The following is an 18,679-nucleotide window of genomic DNA, read 5'->3' as shown; positions in this document are numbered from 1 at the left end:
AGCTGGACTTCTGATCTCACACTTTTTAATTTAAGAGACAGAACTGAGCATAACAAAGTCAGGAGTTAACTAACTGAAAGTTTCTGGAGACTGACACAGATGTATTGAAGTTATTGTTTTCACGTGTGTTGTGGACTCTGCTGTAGCTGTTTCAGGGACATTACGTACTATGAATTCTGTAGATTGAAATTACAAGATCCTGCTCAAGTTAATTTCTTTAAATGTACGTTTTTATGTCTGTTTATCTCCTAAACTTGTGTTGAAGGCATAAAATATGTGTCTTATACTAACTTTCCCTTTCTCAGATTGAATTTCTTCTGATTGTTTTAAATCTTGAATAAAATAAAACCTTAGTGGTTCTGGGGAGTTTTACATGACAAAAATCAAAGGCTGTAAATCACATGCAGCATGTTGCTTCACTATGAAGGCTGGAGATAAGGCAAGAAACAAAAATCGTTAATGATATTTTTGCTGTTTAATTTTCTGATACTATCACTCACATGCCCAGAAGATATGCTAGACAGCTCTTTGTTTTTCTAGATTAGTTCTTATATTTTGTTGTGGGTTTTTTGTGTAACGTACAGTCTGACTTGTTTACTCTTGGGGGGTGGGTGGGGAGGAGCTGTATTTTTCCTCCGAATGTTGTTGTTGTTTGTAGTCTCATATCAGGGGCTATAATTTAAGAAAGTTCTTTCAGGTTTCCACTTTGAGGCTATCCGTTATTAAGATTAGGTAGACACAATGACACTGGAGCTATCTGTTTAACAGGGGCATATTGTACTCATTTCAGATGCTTCAGGATAGATACACGAGCTACCAAGATCAGTGTTTTTTATTTACCTGCAACTTAGATCAATTATTTGGCGTCTCTTTGGTAAGTTTAATTTAATAGATGTAATTCAAATCACAGAATCTGTTAAGAGAAACTTTCCATTCAGTGCTCACTACGTGTAACTGAGACTGTTACCTCTGATTTATATTTTTGATCCTATAGAATGTGAGTATCTTGGATAAGCAAGGTTATATAGTAGAATGGTAGGAGAGGAATACCAACAGATGTTACTGCTGTGCAGATGACGTTTCACTGCTTTATTGTAGAGTAAAAATATGTGAAAATGACCACTAAGAACTAGTCTCATAGTCCCTAGCAATTGGAAGGATCCAATGAGCAACGATGTAATAGTAAACTCGAAAGGTACTTGTGGTTGCCTAACTAATGATTCCAAACTCTTGATACTGGTTTCTTATTAAGCCTCATAAGATGCTTACTAAGATAGTTACAGCTCTGTTATGTATGAGGAAAATGGAAGTGGAGGAAGAAAGTTCTTGTCAAAGTAATTTCAAATTATAGTGAAATACAAGAATGAAATACAGGTCTTGCAAACGGCCTACAAACGCTTTCAGTTAGCACCCAGTGTTCTTGAATATAAGTTGATAGGTTATACTGTAAAGTTACTTGAAGCAACTGTAAGTTCTCCTTATGGGTTTATTTTAAAAATCTAGGTTATTCTCCCTCTCTCTTCCTGTGCTGAGGCTTTTCTCACTACTTGTACTGGTACAGTTTTGCATGTTTTCTATAGGCAGTGATGTCTTAGTATAAAACTTGTCTTTATATGTTACAAACAAGCTGATCCAAAATACTTTCTTGGTACAAGTGAAGCATTGTCTAAAACTATGCAGAATAGGCTATATGTTATAGATCTCCTTTTGTGCAGTTGGAGGTAAACCAACAATTTTTTATGTTCAGACTAGTCAGAATGCAGTGTGGTTTTGAATGTGAAGTTTGGCTTTTCCTGTCAACAGCAGTTACAAGTATTACTAAGATGTATCATCTAGTTATAAAAAAAAAAAAATATGCTGCAACTTCAAATATTAAAACACCTTCCTTAGGTTTTAAGTTAGTGGTTTTTCATCTGTAAAACAATAAATTTCCTTGCTCAGTTTCTAGATGTAGGCAGGCTTGATGTAGGCGTCTGTGCTATGTAGAAGTAGGCAGATGTGGGATGGTATTCCTCTTGAAGTTGTGGCATTTTATCATAAATCATGCTAATAGATATGAAGGGTACACTACTTATTTCAGTATCTATGTTGTTACTGATCGCTTGGAATGTAGTAAGATGTCTGCTTTTCTGTGTAAACATTTTTATGCAAAGTGGACGTTACAGTATGATGACCAGTGCATATGTATCTTCCAAATTCTGTTGTGATCTTTTGTATTGCCCCTAAAAAAGGGAAGACCATTGTTTCAGGCTGAGCAAATATACATGTATGTATGTGTGCCGTTTCATATTTTTATGTATATATTAAAAAATAGATGTGTGTGTACAGTTTGTATATGGTAGAGCATACAGCAAAATAAGGAAACGGGCACTGCTTCACTCAAAGCTGGATGTTAATCGTATTTTTTTAATTCATATCTAACTTGATTAGGAGAAACTTCATGAAGAAGTCAGGAGGATTTGTTTAGCAAATGTGACATGGCTGTACTACATATGTTTTAAAGCAATCTTTGAAAAATAAAAGGAGGGATTCCAACTTAAAAAAAAAATAAACTTAAGAATATTGGAAAGCAAAAGAAGCGTATACCTTGGTGGATTCCAAATGACTTTGAGTAATGTAATTCCATAAGCATGATGGCCATGCTTATGGTGGAAAAAGCATTTTGTAAGCCTGGTGTTTAAGGCCCGTGTTTTGGTAGTTTTTGTAAAGACACGGTGCAGAACATGTATCATGGAGGGATGAATTACTGTGAAAGGATACATCTTATTAATTGTTATTTTTTTCTTTCTCCTGAATTATTTTTAATGGTGGCAAATACCAGACTTCTTCTGTTATCTCCAAGCATGTGTGTTCTACTTTAAATTGTAAAAGCTTGTTAAAGCTGAAGAGAGTTAAAAAGGACTTACACCACCTTCATTTTATATTCTATGTATGTTCTGTTGTATAATAGCTGATCGGTTACTGTCTTGAAGACTACAAACTGGAATGATGTGAATGTTCTTAAATGTGAGTTAAGGGAGATTATTTTTTAATTATTTCTCCTAAGTAATTCTCCTAGTAATTCAACTTGTGAATTATATGTCACCTCTAAAATACAACAACTAACTGTTTAATCAAAAACTGATGTCACCTGGGGCTTCTTGAAGAAAACTGACTTAACGGATATTACCCATGACACTTCCTCTTGAGATTCTTCTGAAAATTCTTGGCTTTAGTGATGTAACTCAGGTGTAAAAGTTTCTCAAAAGGCCGGACAATTGTAGTTCTAAATGAGACCATGTATGATGAGACCTGTTCTGAAACATGTAGCTTTTTCTTTCTTCCTTGCCTTATGATTAGAAGGGGGATTTTGGTTAATGTTTCATTCTCATAAGATCTGAGTCTCTTACAAGGATTTAGTCTTTTTCTATGTCACTATAATGATGAAAACCAATCCCTTTTGTGGGTAGGATTTCTTTTAATTGCAAGAGTTACCAATAATGTAATCAGTCATGCTGATCTTTCTATTAATACCAGCTTTCTTAAGGGGTAGTTAAAATTCTTTAGTATTGTTATCTCAATAAGGTTTTCCGTTTCTTTTCCTTCTAGGCTATTTACTTTCTAGAAGAGAGGGTCAAGCAGGATCCCCTGAAAAGCCATTGTCTGATCTGGGTCGTCTCTCATACTTGGCTTACTGGAAAAGTGTCATATTAGAATACCTTAACTGCCACCATGAAAAACAAATCAGCATCAAAGGAATGAGTCGAGCTACTGGAATGTGTCCACATGATATTGCTACAACCCTGCAGCAACATAGCATGATAGATAAAAGAGAAGATAGGTCAGTGAATCTTGTAAAAAAAAAAAAAAAGAAAAAAAAAAAAAAAAAAAAAAACCTGAGACAAAACATTGACTTGTCTCTACTTAGAAAACAGTTGATGTGAAAAATGTCTGTGTAAAATTCTGACTTGACAATGAATGATAACCATCTTACCAAGGAATTCAGTGCAGCCGGGTCTTGTTAATGGGGTCTTGCGTAGAGAATTTTTCTCCCTAAACAAATGGTGGGTTTTTGGATCCTCTTTCATGCCAATGGTTATTAGAAGGGTGCAGCCAGCTTGAAACATTTTCAGTGAAGAATTCTGTTTCATTCAGTATCATCTTCTGTAAGTAGAGTTCCTGACTCTCACTTTGCAAATATCTTGCTCTGAATACCAGTGAGGGAAAGATTCGGGTTTGTGGGTGGCAGTCTCTCCTCCACACCCCCTTTTTCAATCACTACTGAATTCATACAAACCCTGGGATCAGATCAGCTCTACATGAAGTCCTCCTGCCCACGGTACTGGGAGTGCAAATGATTTTTTAAAGTTTCTATTTTATGTTACGATCAATGTTGAAAGTTAGTGCACTGGGAAGGTGAGTTCCTGTTTTGTGAATATCTTCTTTCTCAATGATCTTGATTGACATTTTGGATTTTAAGTGGGTTATTTCTGTTGCTTGGACTCTTTTTTTCATAAAATGCTTTAAATGACTGTCAATGGTATTTGTGTTTCTGAAGAACTTCTTAATTCTTTCTGGATATTCCAATCATAGAAACTTTTATAATTAAGCAAAACTGCCTTACAAACAGTGGATTGCCAAAAAAATAAAATGAAGATCAGGACTGCTCAGCCTCAGTAACTTTTATGTGCACCAGCACTAGTACTCAAAACTAGTAAGTTTTGAACTAGTAAGAATGCCAGTCTTCAAAAAGGAGATTGGCTTGCAGGATGGTGTTGTGAGAGCAGTAAGGAGTGCTGTCATTGCATGAAAACCGTAGCTTTCTGGGGTGCATATTTATGGACAACCTGATGGGAAAATGCATTTTAAGGGAGAATCAAATGTATATTCATTACTTATATGCAGCTTCTGCCCTGTCACAAATTATTAAAGGCCTTGAATAATGTCACACAGATAATAACGTTTTTTCATCTATAGAATTCAGAATACTTCATGAGCAAGGTCAGTTAGTCTTTTTTCACAGGTGGTAAAGCTTAGACAGGGACATGAACTGACCTGGCTGAAGGTACCGAGAAGGTCAGTGGCTGAGCCAGGAAAAGAAATCACATCTTTGAAATTCCTGCCAGACACTTTGGGTATGGCTTCTTATGATTTCCTGCATTTTGTTAATTTTTTTACATGTAACAAAGTCACAATTCTGTGAAAAGGGTTCCCCTGGATCTGGTGGTTCTTGTCGCGTTTTGGTTGTTTGGCTTTTTGGTTTTTTTGTAAAGCATTCTCTCAATGAAAAGCAATGTTGTCACTTAACCTGCCTGATTTTTACAGCATTTGAAATCCTTGCTAAAAAAAACCAACGTGGCTTTTTTTGTTTGTTTGTTTCAAATTGTATAATTCTTTGTAACAGGGGACTTTAGTGGGATATGTGCTAGTGTATTAGCATACTGTGTGCTATTATGTTAGTCTTTACCTGCTTTTGATACGCTGCTTCATGTCATAATAATTAGAAAGTTGTTTTCTTCTACATCATCATAGGACTAATGTACATTTTCATGCTTCTTTAGAAAACCTATGTTTCTAACTTAGTTTCTTGTCCACTTAGCTGCCATCTTCAGTGGTAATGTTAGCGACTTTTAGCACTCTCTGCTTGATGATCCACAGTGTTTTCTATTTATGCTTTTGTATGTCATATTAAAATTGGAAGTTGTTCTGGCAGTGACTAAAGTGCCATCGCTAAACCTGTTGCATGGATTAGAGTAGTCAACTATAAAACCATTACTTTCTTCTCTTTGCCCTAGTGATGTTTGATATTGAGCTTTCACTTCATAAACTGTTGTTTCCTCACTTCCTTTTAGTAAACAGTCAGTGGTGTAAGCATATTATCTGTGTGTCAGCTGATATTTTTAGTTTGATGTATCCATTTATTTACTCATCTATTTTCACAGGCTATAGTCCAAGAGGATTTAAACTGTAGGAAGACTGTTTTAGGTGATCACTTTCTAAAATTATTGTTTATTGGATTGTAGATTTGTGATTATTAGAAGGGAAAAGCTGATTTCAAGTCACATGGAGAAACTGAAAGCAAATCCACGTATCAATGAAGTAGATCCTGAAAGCTTGAGATGGACTCCTTTGTTAGTTTCTAATGCTGCAGTTTCTGAAGAAGAGAGAGAAGCAGAAAAGGAGGTAATAGAAGAAACTTCTTATTCTGAATTTCCCTTCCTTTGGATTTTGTCACTCTGGAATATTCAACATTAGGCTATCTTAAATAGAGCAGTTTTATCTTTGACCACCGCTTAATGATAGAGGGTGCTGATATCATTGTAATGCACGATTTTTGGAAGCTGTGCAGCAAGACATGGTAATTTTGGGGGTATTAATATGAAAACTTAAAACATGAATCACTTGTCATGGAACTGTATTTATTACTCTTGAGGTAGTCGAAGAGCATGTAATCAGATCAAATTTGGTGCAGAGCTCAGGGGCTACAGTGTCAATCGATTCTTTGTGTTATGAACTTGCTCAAAGTGATCCATGTCAGTGGGCATGTAATGTAGTGCTAAAGGACTTAAATCAATTCGCTGCATCATTAATAGTGCTAAATATCCCATGAAATGCAATCTTCTTTGGTTTGTTATCCTAACTGTTGTAAAGGAGCTACTAGATGATTCAGCTGAAATGTTGTTGCTAGGTTAGCTGGCAGTGCTAATCAGGGTTGACTTATTGTAACTCTTTAGCTGAACGTAAAGGATATGGCTAAGTAAATGCTATTTCAGTGACCCGTTATTTTAACCTCAACCCTTCAGGCTGAGCGTCTGATGGAACAAGCTAGCTGCTGGGAAAAGGAAGAGCAAGAAATATTCTCCACGAGAACTAATAGTAGGCAATCACCTGCAAAAGTACAATCTAAAAATAAATATTTGCGATCTCCAGAAAGTGTGGCAGTGGTGGGGGAGCGAGGGCAATGCACAGAGCAATCTAAGGAAAGCAGCGAGGAGGATGGCGGGGATGAAAATCAGCAGAGTTCACCTCCCCGGCTGACAAAGCCACAGTCGCTGGCCATAAAAAGAAAGGTGCGTTACTTCAGTGGTTTGGTTTAAAGTCATTCATCTCTGATTTCAATCAAATTGTTATCATTGAAATAAAAATCTAGATTTGTTGTGAACTATTTATTAGACTGTTTTAATTCTTTCTGTATTGTTTAGACACTGAACAGCTCCTGTCTTCCGTTTTTCCCCTCCACCCAATTTTTCATCTTTTGGATTGTTCACAGAACTGTAAAATACTAGTGACACACAAAATCAGAATTTCCTGTTAATTCTTAAACTAGTGATTGCCCTCTGCTGTTTGGCATTGGTATTGGTTCAATATTTTAATGGTTCTTCCTTTTTTAATTTTAAGATGGAGCCCAGCTTGTGGTGTTTGAATCTTTCTTGATTTTAATATAGGAACCCCTTAAAGGGGAATACTGTTTTTCAAAAGCAAATGCTGTTAAAGGGATTTTTTTTTACCCATATTCTTCTAATTTCCAAGAGATTTAAATGTTAAATTCTGGTTAAATGCAGTGCTTACGTATTTCTTAATTTCATTGAAAAATCAGCTATTTGAATGGTTTAAATTAGTAAACTAAGCATCCAAAATTCTAAAGCGCTCACCCTAGCACGTGTATTTAGGTGTCTCTGGTGAGAATTAGGGAATCAGCATGTCCCTTTGTTTGTATTTCAGATGAGCAAACTTAAAAGTAACTATAAATTTGTAGGAATGCATAATAATAGAAATATAAACTGTTGAACAGTTTTTTCTTTATAGCAGCCAACTGTAAGATTCTTTTAGTGCGTAGCGCTTGAGGTGCGCTTTGCTGTTACGTATTTTTCTATATACACACATTATTTCTAAAATAGCAGAAACCAGAAATGGGGAAGAATAGACTTTGATACTTGTGAAGGTTGTTGGGGAATTATAAATCTACAGAGGAAAAATGTGTAAGTACAATTTATGTAATATTCTATGAACATTTTTTGACAGAAGGTAAAAGTTACTACAATATGAAGAAAATTCTAGTCTTAATTTTCACCTACAGAAAGGTTTGTGTGCATGTATAAATACATACCTGTTCACACTGTTTAGACATTTTACTTTTAGATCCTGTCTACATTTCAATTTGATGCAATGTAAGGTATTTTTTTGAATGAGTAAATAGATGTCTGTAAACGTACTTTCCAAAAATTTATTTATATTCAGAGTCAACTAGCAAACAGGAATGCAGGAAGAGTTATATTTGTGGAATTATTTTTCAGAGACCTTTCATACTGAAAAAGAAAAGGGGCCGTAAACGCAGAAGGATTAATAGCAGTGTTACAACAGAGACAATTTCTGAAACAACAGAGGTATTGAATGAGCCATTTGATAACTCAGATGAAGAGCGTCCCATGCCACAGCTGGAACCTACCTGCGAGATGGATGGGGAAGATGATGACTTAAAGCCTGTGATTAGAAAAGCTTTTGAGTATCAACCTGGGCAGCAGAAACAGGAGAAGGAGGAGGAGGAAGAACAGAACAAGGAGGAGAAAGATATTCGATGTTACAGAAGTGATGACAATTGTACAAGTAAGTTGAAAATATTCTTGTATCTTCAAAAAATTAACTTGTCAGGTGGCATTCAAAGGAAGTGTTTATTTTTGTTATAAATCTGGAAATTTTTACTGAGATCTATTTAGCCATTTTGGTCTTAATCTTACAATCTTAATAATGCTTTCGGCTTAGAGGTGCTACTGGAGCCATTGATTTCACATAGTTTATTAGAATTCAGTGGTGGCTTCAGACTTCTTTTTTGTTTCTGTTGTGTTTACCTTTCTTGTTACTCCTGACCCATTAATATTATAATCTGGTTTTTGTGTTCAGAAAACAAATGTTTTCCAGTCTGAAGCACTGCACTCCTTGTCATGTTGCCAAAAACAACTTTTATGTCCCTACAACACGACATTTTGTACTCAACAGGGCAGGGGTATCACTGGAATATTGTCTAATACTGTTTTTGTATGCTTGGTAAAGGGTACAAGCAAAAAGTATGATTTGATTTACACAAATACCTTTCTATTCATCATTGTTGGTAATTCAATAATTGTTTATTGTTTCTGGGGCACAATATGTCCTCAGCACTAGGGTCCCTATTTTTTTCCCTACAAAAGAGAGGTATAGTTTTAACTGTGTTCTTTCAAAGCTCCTTACCCGGTTTGATTTCTAGATTACTTCTTTTTCCTGGCAGAAAAGCTAATAGATATGTGGTGAAACTACTGATGAGCGTATGCTCATCCCTTGACCACCTGGCTTTCAAATTATGCTTATAAGTTTCAATTCCAGAATGAATGACTGCATTCCCAGGTCTATGTAATTTCTCTAAGAAGCCAGCAAGTACTACTTCAGTGTTTTCGTAATTGCATGGGAAGTTTAATCTTTGTGACCCTCAGTTGAGGAATCATGCACTGATTTCTATTTTAAACAGCTTTTGTGCGACTAGAGCAACCATGTTACAAACCAGTGCACAGGTCCATTAGAGTGTTACCACTTTGTCCTGCTTCTCAACAGAACTGGATTAAACTAATAGTAGCAAATTCAGAGTGTTCCAGCTATGTCCCAGTGGTCAGGTTTGCACTGCTTTAACTAGACTGCTACTGTGTATTTGTCCATGGACCATGTCATCACATTAATTGACTGTAGGAGTGTTCTAACACTACAGGGAGAGGCAGAACTTGGCAAAGGAGTTTAGCTGAAGCCATTACACTTCTAAGTGCAGCATGTTACATACTGGGAATTCTCCCTTTTTCGGATGTATATGTAAGTGGTATCTGGGGAGAGAGGAGAGGAGTGGGTTTGGGTAGATTTTCTAGTCAATGGATTAATTTAGTGCTCTGACGCACTCTGTGTTTAATTTCAGTTATCTTTGTGCTTTTGTCATGTATTATGAGCTGTGTCATGATATGCTGCCCGTGAGAAGATACTAGAATGAACCACCTTTTTTTCAGTGTTGGTGCTAAAGCATGATTATATGCTTACTATGGCTTGTCCTTGAAAATGGTCAAACAGGAATTTCTAGACTGTCGTGTTATTACTGTCAAAAAAGATGAACATACATTAGACCAGTGTCTATATGAAGTGATGGCATACCTCTGTTCTAAAAACACAGGTTATATTTGGACAAAATTTTTGCTTTAGTTTACATGTCTTCTGATTTAAATCTCTGGGATTTTTCTGGTGTATAAATGGTGGGTTCTGATGGTCACTGTTAAAAGGCCACCAAACAAGAATAACTTACATATCTGTGTAAGTGTGTTGGAGCTGTAGATATGTCATACTATTGTCATCTGAGACCTGTTTTTACCTCTTGTTCCAGAGTCTCTTAATACACTTTGAATTGATAAATTACTTTTGGGTTTATGTTTAAAAATATTGATTTGTTTGTGGAAGCTAAGACTTTTCTTTTGTCTCTATTTATTGCCTTCCAAAGATAATACAGAGGATGTAGCTGTATTGGAAGAAAGCACTAAAGACAATCTTGAACCTTTAAAGAGTAAGCAGGGCTGGCCCAAAGGAGTTAAGCGCGGTCCATCTAAATGGAGGCAAAGCAAAGAAAGAAAACCTGGCTTTAAGCTTAATTTATACACTCCACCCGAGACTCCTATGGAGCCTGACTATCAGGTGCTGGTGGAGGAACAAAAGGAAGTAGCTGAAGACAAGCCCTGCTCAGTTCCTGCTGTTACGGAGGAAGCAATTAAAGAGCCTGCTGAAGTATTACCACCACCAGATGATGAGGTAAAAGAGGTAGAACCTGAACCTCTGCATCCACTCAGTGAATCCTTTGAAAAGCAAGAAAATGATATGATGAAAGCTGGGGAAGAAGAAAGGAGTGTAGAAGAAGGTGGAATCAATTCAAAAGATCAAGAAAAAGACAAAGCAGAAGAGGCGTTTCTGGAAAAAGAGGAGTCCGTGCATTTGGATGATCAGGAGGAGGATGATGATGATGATGAAGAACCTTCTCACAATGAGGATCATGATGCAGATGATGAAGACGATAGCCACATGGGTTCAACAGAAGTGGAGAAAGAGGAATTGCCTGGTGAAGCTTTCAAAGAAATGATGGAAACACAGCAGTCTTTTTTAGACGTAAATGTTCAAACTGGTAATTCAAATCAAGAGGATTTAATGGATTGTGGTGTTGACCTTGCAGCTGATGAGTGTGAAAGTGACCAGAAAGAACTTGCTACAGATTCAGACCCGGTGCCTGAATCTGATGATGATCATACAGACAACAAACAGGACCAAAAAGCTGGTGAAGAGTTACATTCCGATTTCAAGGGGGAGAGTACTGAGAGCATGGAGATTGACTCAGAGACGGTTCAAGCAGTACAGTCTCTAACCCAAGAAGCAAGTGAACATGAAGATACATTTCAGGACTGTGCAGAGACTCAAGAGGCCTGTAGAAGTTTGCAAAACTATGCCCGTAACGACCAAAGTCCCCAAATGACCACACTGGATGATTGTCAGCAGTCTGATCACAGTAGCCCGGTTTCGTCTGTGCACTCTCATCCCAGCCAGTCAGTTCGTTCTGTTAATAGTCCAAATGTTGCTCCTTTAGAGAACAGCTACACTCAGATCAGCCCAGATCAAAGTGCCATTTCTGTGCCGTCTCTACAGAACATGGAGACCAGCCCAATGATGGATGTTCCCTCAGTTTCTGATCATTCGCAGCAAGTTGTGGATAGTGGGTTTAGTGACTTAGGGAGCATTGAGAGCACAACAGAAAACTATGAAAACCCAAGCAGTTACGATTCTACAATGGGTAGTAGTATCTGTGGAAACAACTCTTCTCAAAACAGTTGCTCGTACAGCAGCCTTACGTCTAGTAACCTAACACAGAGTAGCTGTGCAGTGACACAGCAGATGTCTAACATCAATGGAAGCTGCAGTATGATGCAACAAACAAACATCAGTTCTCCTCCCACTTGTAATGTAAAATCTCCCCAAGGTTGTGTTGTTGAAAGGCCTCCAAGCAGCAACCAACAGTTGTCCCAGTGCAGCATGGCCGCTAATTTCACACCACCTATGCAGTTAACTGAAATCCCTGAGACTGGCAATGCCAATATTGGATTATATGAAAGAATGGGGCAGAGTGAATTTGGAGCGGGGCATTACTCACAGCCATCTGCCACCTTCAGCCTTGCCAAACTGCAACAGTTAACTAACACGCTTATGGATCATTCTTTGCCTTACAGCCATTCAGCTGCTGTAACTTCCTATGCAAACAGTGCCTCTTTGTCCACCCCCTTAAGTAATACAGGGCTTGTTCAGCTTTCTCAGTCTCCACATGCTGTTCCTGGAGGACCCCAAGCACAGGCTACCATGACCCCTCCCCCCAACCTTACTCCTCCTCCCATGAATTTGCCACCTCCCCTTTTGCAGCGTAATATGACTTCATCGAATATTGGAATATCCCACACCCAAAGACTGCAGACTCAGATGGCCAGCAAAGGTCATGTTTCTGTAAGAACCAAATCCACGCCTCTGCCACCTGCTGCTGCAGCCCATCAGCCACAAATTTATGGGCGTGCTTCACAGACTGTGGCCATGCAAGGGCCCGCGCGGACCTTAACAATGCAGCGTGGTATGAACATGAGTGTAAACTTGATGCCAGCCCCAGCTTATAATGTCAATTCAGTGAACATGAATATGAATACCCTTAATGCTATGAATGGTTATAGTATGTCCCAGCCGATGATGAATAGCGGATATCACAGTAATCATGGGTATATGAATCAAACGCCCCAGTACCCTATGCAGATGCAGATGGGGATGATGGGCACTCAGCCATATGCACAGCAACCAATGCAGACAGCACCCCACAGTAACATGATGTACACTCCTCCAGGGCATCATGGCTACATGAATACAGGCATGTCTAAACAGTCTCTTAATGGATCCTACATGAGAAGGTAGGCCCTTTGGAGAGACGGACTACCCAGCTGGCATATTGGATTGATCTGCACAAATATCTTTTGGAGAGTACGATTTCAAAACCAGCAATTGGTGTGAATGCAAAAACATTTGTTGGCACCATTTAAAAGCTGTATGCAGCAGAAAGCCTTATACGAGTTTTTCTTTTTTTTTCTTTATTTCTTGTTTTGGTTTTTGTTTCATTTTGTTTTGGTTTTTTTTTTTTTTTAAATTTTGTGGGATTGAACTTTTCTTCTCTTTTCTTTGGGGGGAATTAGGTGGTTTTCCATTTTTTGTTTATTTCAATGAGCTTGAAGTTCTCTGGAAAGGAAGAACTCTTTCTATGAACTGCAATTACACAGCAGCTGATGGTTCAGAGCCATTTTATGTGCCTGCTCCCATTAAAAATGTGGATAAATAGACTCCAAAACTATCAGACAGTACTGGATCGTGAGCTTTTTCTCTCTCCTTTCCCCACATGTAAATGCCTTTTAGCAGTTCTTTTATTGTATTATTTTGTTTCTGAAGGTGACACTTCCGCATGCCGCTAATGTCTTTGTTAGTGACAGTGCATTTTGTAGTACTGTACAAGTGTTGTGCTTAACAGTAAGCCATTTCTTAATTTTTTTGCCTTGATTAGGTTACCCTAGTTTGAGGGGTAAAAAAAACAGAACTATATTTTTGTTAATTATAAAACTTGTAAAAAATAATAAAAAAGCTGCAAAAGCTATTCACATTTTGGTTAGTTCAAAGGATTTTATTGCTGTATGTTTAGTGTAAAGTTGAGACTCTTTTCCATTTTTGTGACCAGTTTCTTTGGGGCTGGGGTAGGAAAAAAAGGCAGCTTTCTGTTTTATAAATACTGTTATGTTTTTTTGTTAATTGAAACATCTCAGTGTTTATTTGTCAAGTTTTGAAACATTTTCGTATATGTCCAAATACTTGGCAGGATTTAAAAAAAAAGTAGTGAATTTGGTGTAAAGTTGCTATTTTATGGAAATGCCTCTAACTTTACATTTTCATTCCATCTGTAGATTTTTCTATCTTTATAAAATATTGGAGTTATTTTTTAAGGGAAAAAATAGAGCAGTAGCGTGTGAATAGCTCAAACTAAGCTTACAGATCGCATGTAAAAAGGCAAAAGTTATTTGTGTCTGTTTATATTGCTTCCTTTTTTGTAGCCTTTGTACCTGTACAGAGTGACTGTAAGGGCCGAACAGAAGAGGCTTGATACATGTAAAAATAGGACCCAGTGACACTCTTGTATTTATCTGTTATCTTTTTAGTCAGTCACTTAAAAAAAAAAAAAAAGAAAAAAAACCCACACACACAAAAAAACACCCAAGAAACAAAAACTGCAAAAAACAACACACCCCTCCCCCTCAAGCTGTACATTTTAACATAAAATAAATTATGATGAGCCATTTTTAGCCTCTTGTGTCTTGTCATAGTTTGATGTTGCATGGGAATTACCTCCTGAAACAGTGTTTGTTACAGTGCTCTCAGATGCTTGATCTAAAGCCCATTAAAGTTGATGGGGTTTGGATTAGGCTGTTAGAGCCTACTTGTAGGTTACTCATCATAATTGCATACACCTTGTGAAAATAAAGAGTATCTAAGATTATTTTTTTTAATAATCTTAATAAAATATTGAATAAATATGTATTTAATACATTACAAGGTTGTCAATATTTAATGTATGAAACTTCTTTCCTATAGAAAATGTTAATATATATGTAAAAAGGTATATTACAGTAACAAACATGATATTTGAACTGTATCTTAATGATAGAATTGTAATCTCTTCCTTTGTCATTATTGCTGGGTTACAAGATGATGCAAATCTTGTGTTGAACTGAATTCTGTGCATATGCATGTATATGTGTGCACGCAAACACATACACTTTATATATGAACAGTTCTAATCTAGCAATAGAAAGTCTATAAAAATCAAGAAGGCTGTCTATGCGTGGAGCTTGTGAGTGGACCAAGTTTAAATTGGGTGAGTGTGAATCTGCACCAGGAAAAATCCTTGTAAGAATTTTTCATAAATGGCTTCTAATGTGAATGTTGCCACTGAATTCCCCACTTGCCCACTGACACTGCAGGAAGGTTGTTAGCTAGGGTGGAAGGACTGGTCGTCTTGACTGAAAACTCTTACAGTCCCATTCCAGTATATAAAGCAGCTTTATAGGTGGTATTTCATATGTTCAAAAGTCACAGAAACATGTATTTCTGTAAGTAAAACCTTTAAAGCGCATGATGTTGCCAAAGCAAGAAATTGTCAGTAAAATTACAGAAATTGTCAGTAAGTATTCATGCCCATAACCTGTTTGATTGTAATATGATGGGGCAGCAATCTAAAATAGTGGGTCTGAATGGGAGCGAAAATTGCTGGTCAGATGGTAATTTGGAGTAACTTGTGTTTTAGGAGTTCAGAATGCTTGATAAGGAGAGCACAATACAACAAAGTTCTCTGATTGTGCACTAACACTGTCAAATTTGCTTATTGAAGACAAAGAGTATTCATAGCACATAAACTGTATGTGTGTTTGTCTTCACAAAGTCACATTTTTTTATGCTTGGGAAAAGGGAAGGTGAACTCAGCACTGTTACTGTGCAGCCTTCGAGTGTGTATAACTAAGACCTTGTATCTTGAATAATTTTATCTTAAAGTAGCACTATGTTTTGTGATTTTTTTTTTTTTTATTTATATGTTTTTGTGGTGAGTGAAAAAGGCACCTGGGTCTTTATCCACTTCTGTTTAGTTTCAGATTTCCAAGCCCATAACATGCAGGCAAATCAGACCTTCTTGCCGTTTTAGTACATCCTAACCTGAAACAGAGCATCCTGACTCCACCATACTGCTAAAATTCTGCATTTGCAATATATGGATTAAAATTTGGGTAGAGAGTGACGTATGGTGTGTGCACAACAGGCAGGCTTCCAATATTTCATTTTTTTTATTTCAGAACTGAATTCCTTTCAGGAGGACAAATGGTTTTCCTGTGTCTTTTCCCATAGTGACTATTCAGCTCTGAATTGCATTACCACACTAAAGTTTCTGTTTTATAAGGATGCTGTCTTTTCTGTGACAGATCTACCTGTTCTATATATTGTGTGCCCATTGCAATGTCAGTTTTGACTGTGCTCTAGCACCATCCCAGCTGAGAATGAGCTCTTTCTTTTCGTGTCTCGAAAGAATTCTTCACAGAATTACAACAGATGATTCTTGTGAATGCAGGAGGCTTCACTGCCCATGCAATCTTAGTCTTTGGTTTGACAAATAGGATACTTCATACCACTGGTGATTTGCAAAAAGGAAATAAACTTGCCTCATTCTGCATGCACGTTTCTTGCAAACCTGGCTTATAGGTGAAGTCACTGCTGCTAACACTTGTTAGTTAGCTAGTTAGCAATTTGCAAGGGTTGCCTACTTTGTGGAAGCTACGTGTTCCAGAGCTTGTACATTTTCTGATTTAGTCGACTTGATTCTGGGAGAATGGTAGGGGAAAAAGCTGGGAAGTAAATAAGAAGTATGCGTACTTGAGAATTACTTAATTGGCATAGCTTGTAGTAGCAGGGTACTTCAGGCAAGACCTGGTTCTAGGGAAGATACTTGTCTTTGGGCCAGAACCTACTTCATCAGGAAGCTGCCAAATCACAGTACTCCTGAAAACTGCACTCTAGCCCTTTAGCACAGAGAGGGATGGTAAGTGTTGTCACACTCTGGCTGCATGATCTCCTAGCAGTGGACAAAATATAACCAATTTTTTACTAACTTTGTAAGAAACTGTGTGATATAAGCAGCAACAAAGCTTCTAAACATACAAAACTTTCATGTTAGATCACTGTCTCTGTGTTTTAGTTTTATAAGCTGTTTAATTTGTCCATCAGGCAGGCTAGTTCGTGGAAACAAACTCCATTTATATGCAGTGTGGTAAATAGAAAGAATGGGCCTGGTGATTATCTGTGGTGCTGAGGGTGATCCTAATACAGCTTGTCCTGTAGAGACTGACACCTTTAGCAGCAGGCAAACTGACCGATGTAGTAAAGACCTACGGCTCTCTTTCTTCACTTCCCTTTACTTTTTAGTACTTCTCTGTATTAAAACTATGTATTTCCTGTATTGTTGATGACCAGTATAGTCATATAGGTCACCTCTCCCATAGTGAAGCTCTGGGGTATGCATTGATTAAAAGCTGTTGTGTTGAGCTTTGTGGAGTAGGGACAGAGTTTGTAAGAACATACAAAGTAGGATTACAGGTTTGGATTTATCATAACTTTACTTGAGTAATTTAAATTCCTGGTAGTTTTTTTCTTCATCTACTAAATAAGAATAAATAACCTTAATTAAGCCATGTTTAAGACCGTCAAGTATGGAATATGGGTTTCTGTTGATCGACTTCTTGAGAAATTAGTTTTGTGCTATTTTTCATCTCCATGCAAGAATAGCAGCTCCTAGTTTGAGTAGCTTGGGATCCTGTCCTTTGGAAATTGTCAGTACGTTCTTCTGTTGCTATGTCAGTGTTGCTATGTGCCAATTTCCTAATCTGCTACGCAGGACAAAATGAGCAGGAGCTACTTAAGAGTTCTAGTATTTTGCTTTCTATCAGTAGTTGAGAGGCTGTCGTTTGAAAGCTCTGTCGGTCTCCACCAAAAGCAGCTGGGCCTCAGGACAATAAATTTTTTCCCGTGTATTTGCACAAGTCTCAGACTGCAAAAGAAATACCCATCTCCAGGCCCCAGAAAATCTTGTTTGAATACAATTCTGCATATAAATCAGCTATAAATCCTCTTCCAGTTGCAGCAGTCATCAAACTATCATTCAGGATACAAAAAAGAAAAAATAATCTGTAACTTGACTGAGGGAACTCCTGGTAGGTATTTGTTGTATTTTAGTATATCGTTTGATAGAGAATTCCTGTCTGTAAGGCTAATGCTAAGAAACACTATTGCTATAGAGGTGAGATAGTTCAGCTTTCTTCATCAGGGTAAATGAAGGAGTAGGGCCATGTGTCTGAAAGGCAGGTTTGTCAGACACAAGATTGGGAGAGCTCTTGATGAATGGGTTGTGAAGTAAATTGCAGTAGACAGTAAGATGCTCTGAAAAAGGTGCATTTGAAGGTCCATGGAAGTAAATGGAAAGAGTTGAAGGACCTTGTCCAAGAATTTTTTGACTCTTCAAACCCACATTGTGACTGCTTATGCATTTTTTGAAGTGTCAAATGGCTTCTTTTGAGTTTGCTTTTATTTCTGTTTTTTTCAGTTGGGTTTTTTTTTTTGCCCCGCTAATCTAGGTGTAGGGATAACTTAATTGGCTGTAAGTCCCAGAGTTTGTGTATCTCTGTCATGAATATTGTTCACATTGTGGTTTCTAATTTGTTTTTTAACAGTAGTCTATAGTTGTGTTTGTGTTCTGCTGTGTCTGAGAATTTGAAGATAAGGTATTTATGATACAGATAAATACAAATGCTAAGTCAAAAGCGTTGCATTATGGATGCCTGCAGCCTTGGCTACAGTTACTGTTTGGAGATGAAGGATTTACTGGGTTTTGGGCCCCAAAAGGAAGTGAAGAAATAGAAAGCCTTCACACTAGAGATGCTAAACCTGTAAAGAGCTTTTAACATCTACAAAAAATGGTTTAAAGTGCTCAACTCTGTTTGGTTTGTAGCATATACTTGCAGTTCTGAGTGGCACATTTCTGACCTGTGTT

General features: G+C 37.4%; 1 protein-coding gene across 7 annotated transcripts in view; it reads left to right on the top strand.

Annotated features, from left to right (window-relative positions):
- KAT6B (lysine acetyltransferase 6B) overlaps positions 1–14,393 on the top strand; it is a 118,062-nt gene extending 103,669 nt beyond the window's left edge. For all 7 annotated transcript variants that reach the window (XM_074592996.1, XM_074592991.1, XM_074592993.1 and 4 more), the window contains exons 13-17: positions 3,589–3,820; positions 6,003–6,162; positions 6,783–7,049; positions 8,274–8,583; positions 10,481–14,393. In XM_074592996.1, coding sequence (XP_074449097.1) covers positions 3,589–3,820; positions 6,003–6,162; positions 6,783–7,049; positions 8,274–8,583; positions 10,481–12,966 — 3,455 coding nt within the window. In that variant the 3' untranslated portion in view covers positions 12,967–14,393. The remainder of the gene's footprint in view (positions 1–3,588; positions 3,821–6,002; positions 6,163–6,782; positions 7,050–8,273; positions 8,584–10,480) is intronic.
- The last annotated feature ends 4,286 nt before the right edge of the window (positions 14,394–18,679 follow it).

The sequence above is a fragment of the Larus michahellis genome, chromosome 6 (genome assembly GCF_964199755.1).
Source record: "Larus michahellis chromosome 6, bLarMic1.1, whole genome shotgun sequence".
Lineage (NCBI taxonomy): Eukaryota > Metazoa > Chordata > Aves > Charadriiformes > Laridae > Larus > Larus michahellis.
The sequence above is the reverse complement of the archived record's forward strand: the minus strand, read 5'-3'. Positions and strand labels throughout refer to the sequence as shown.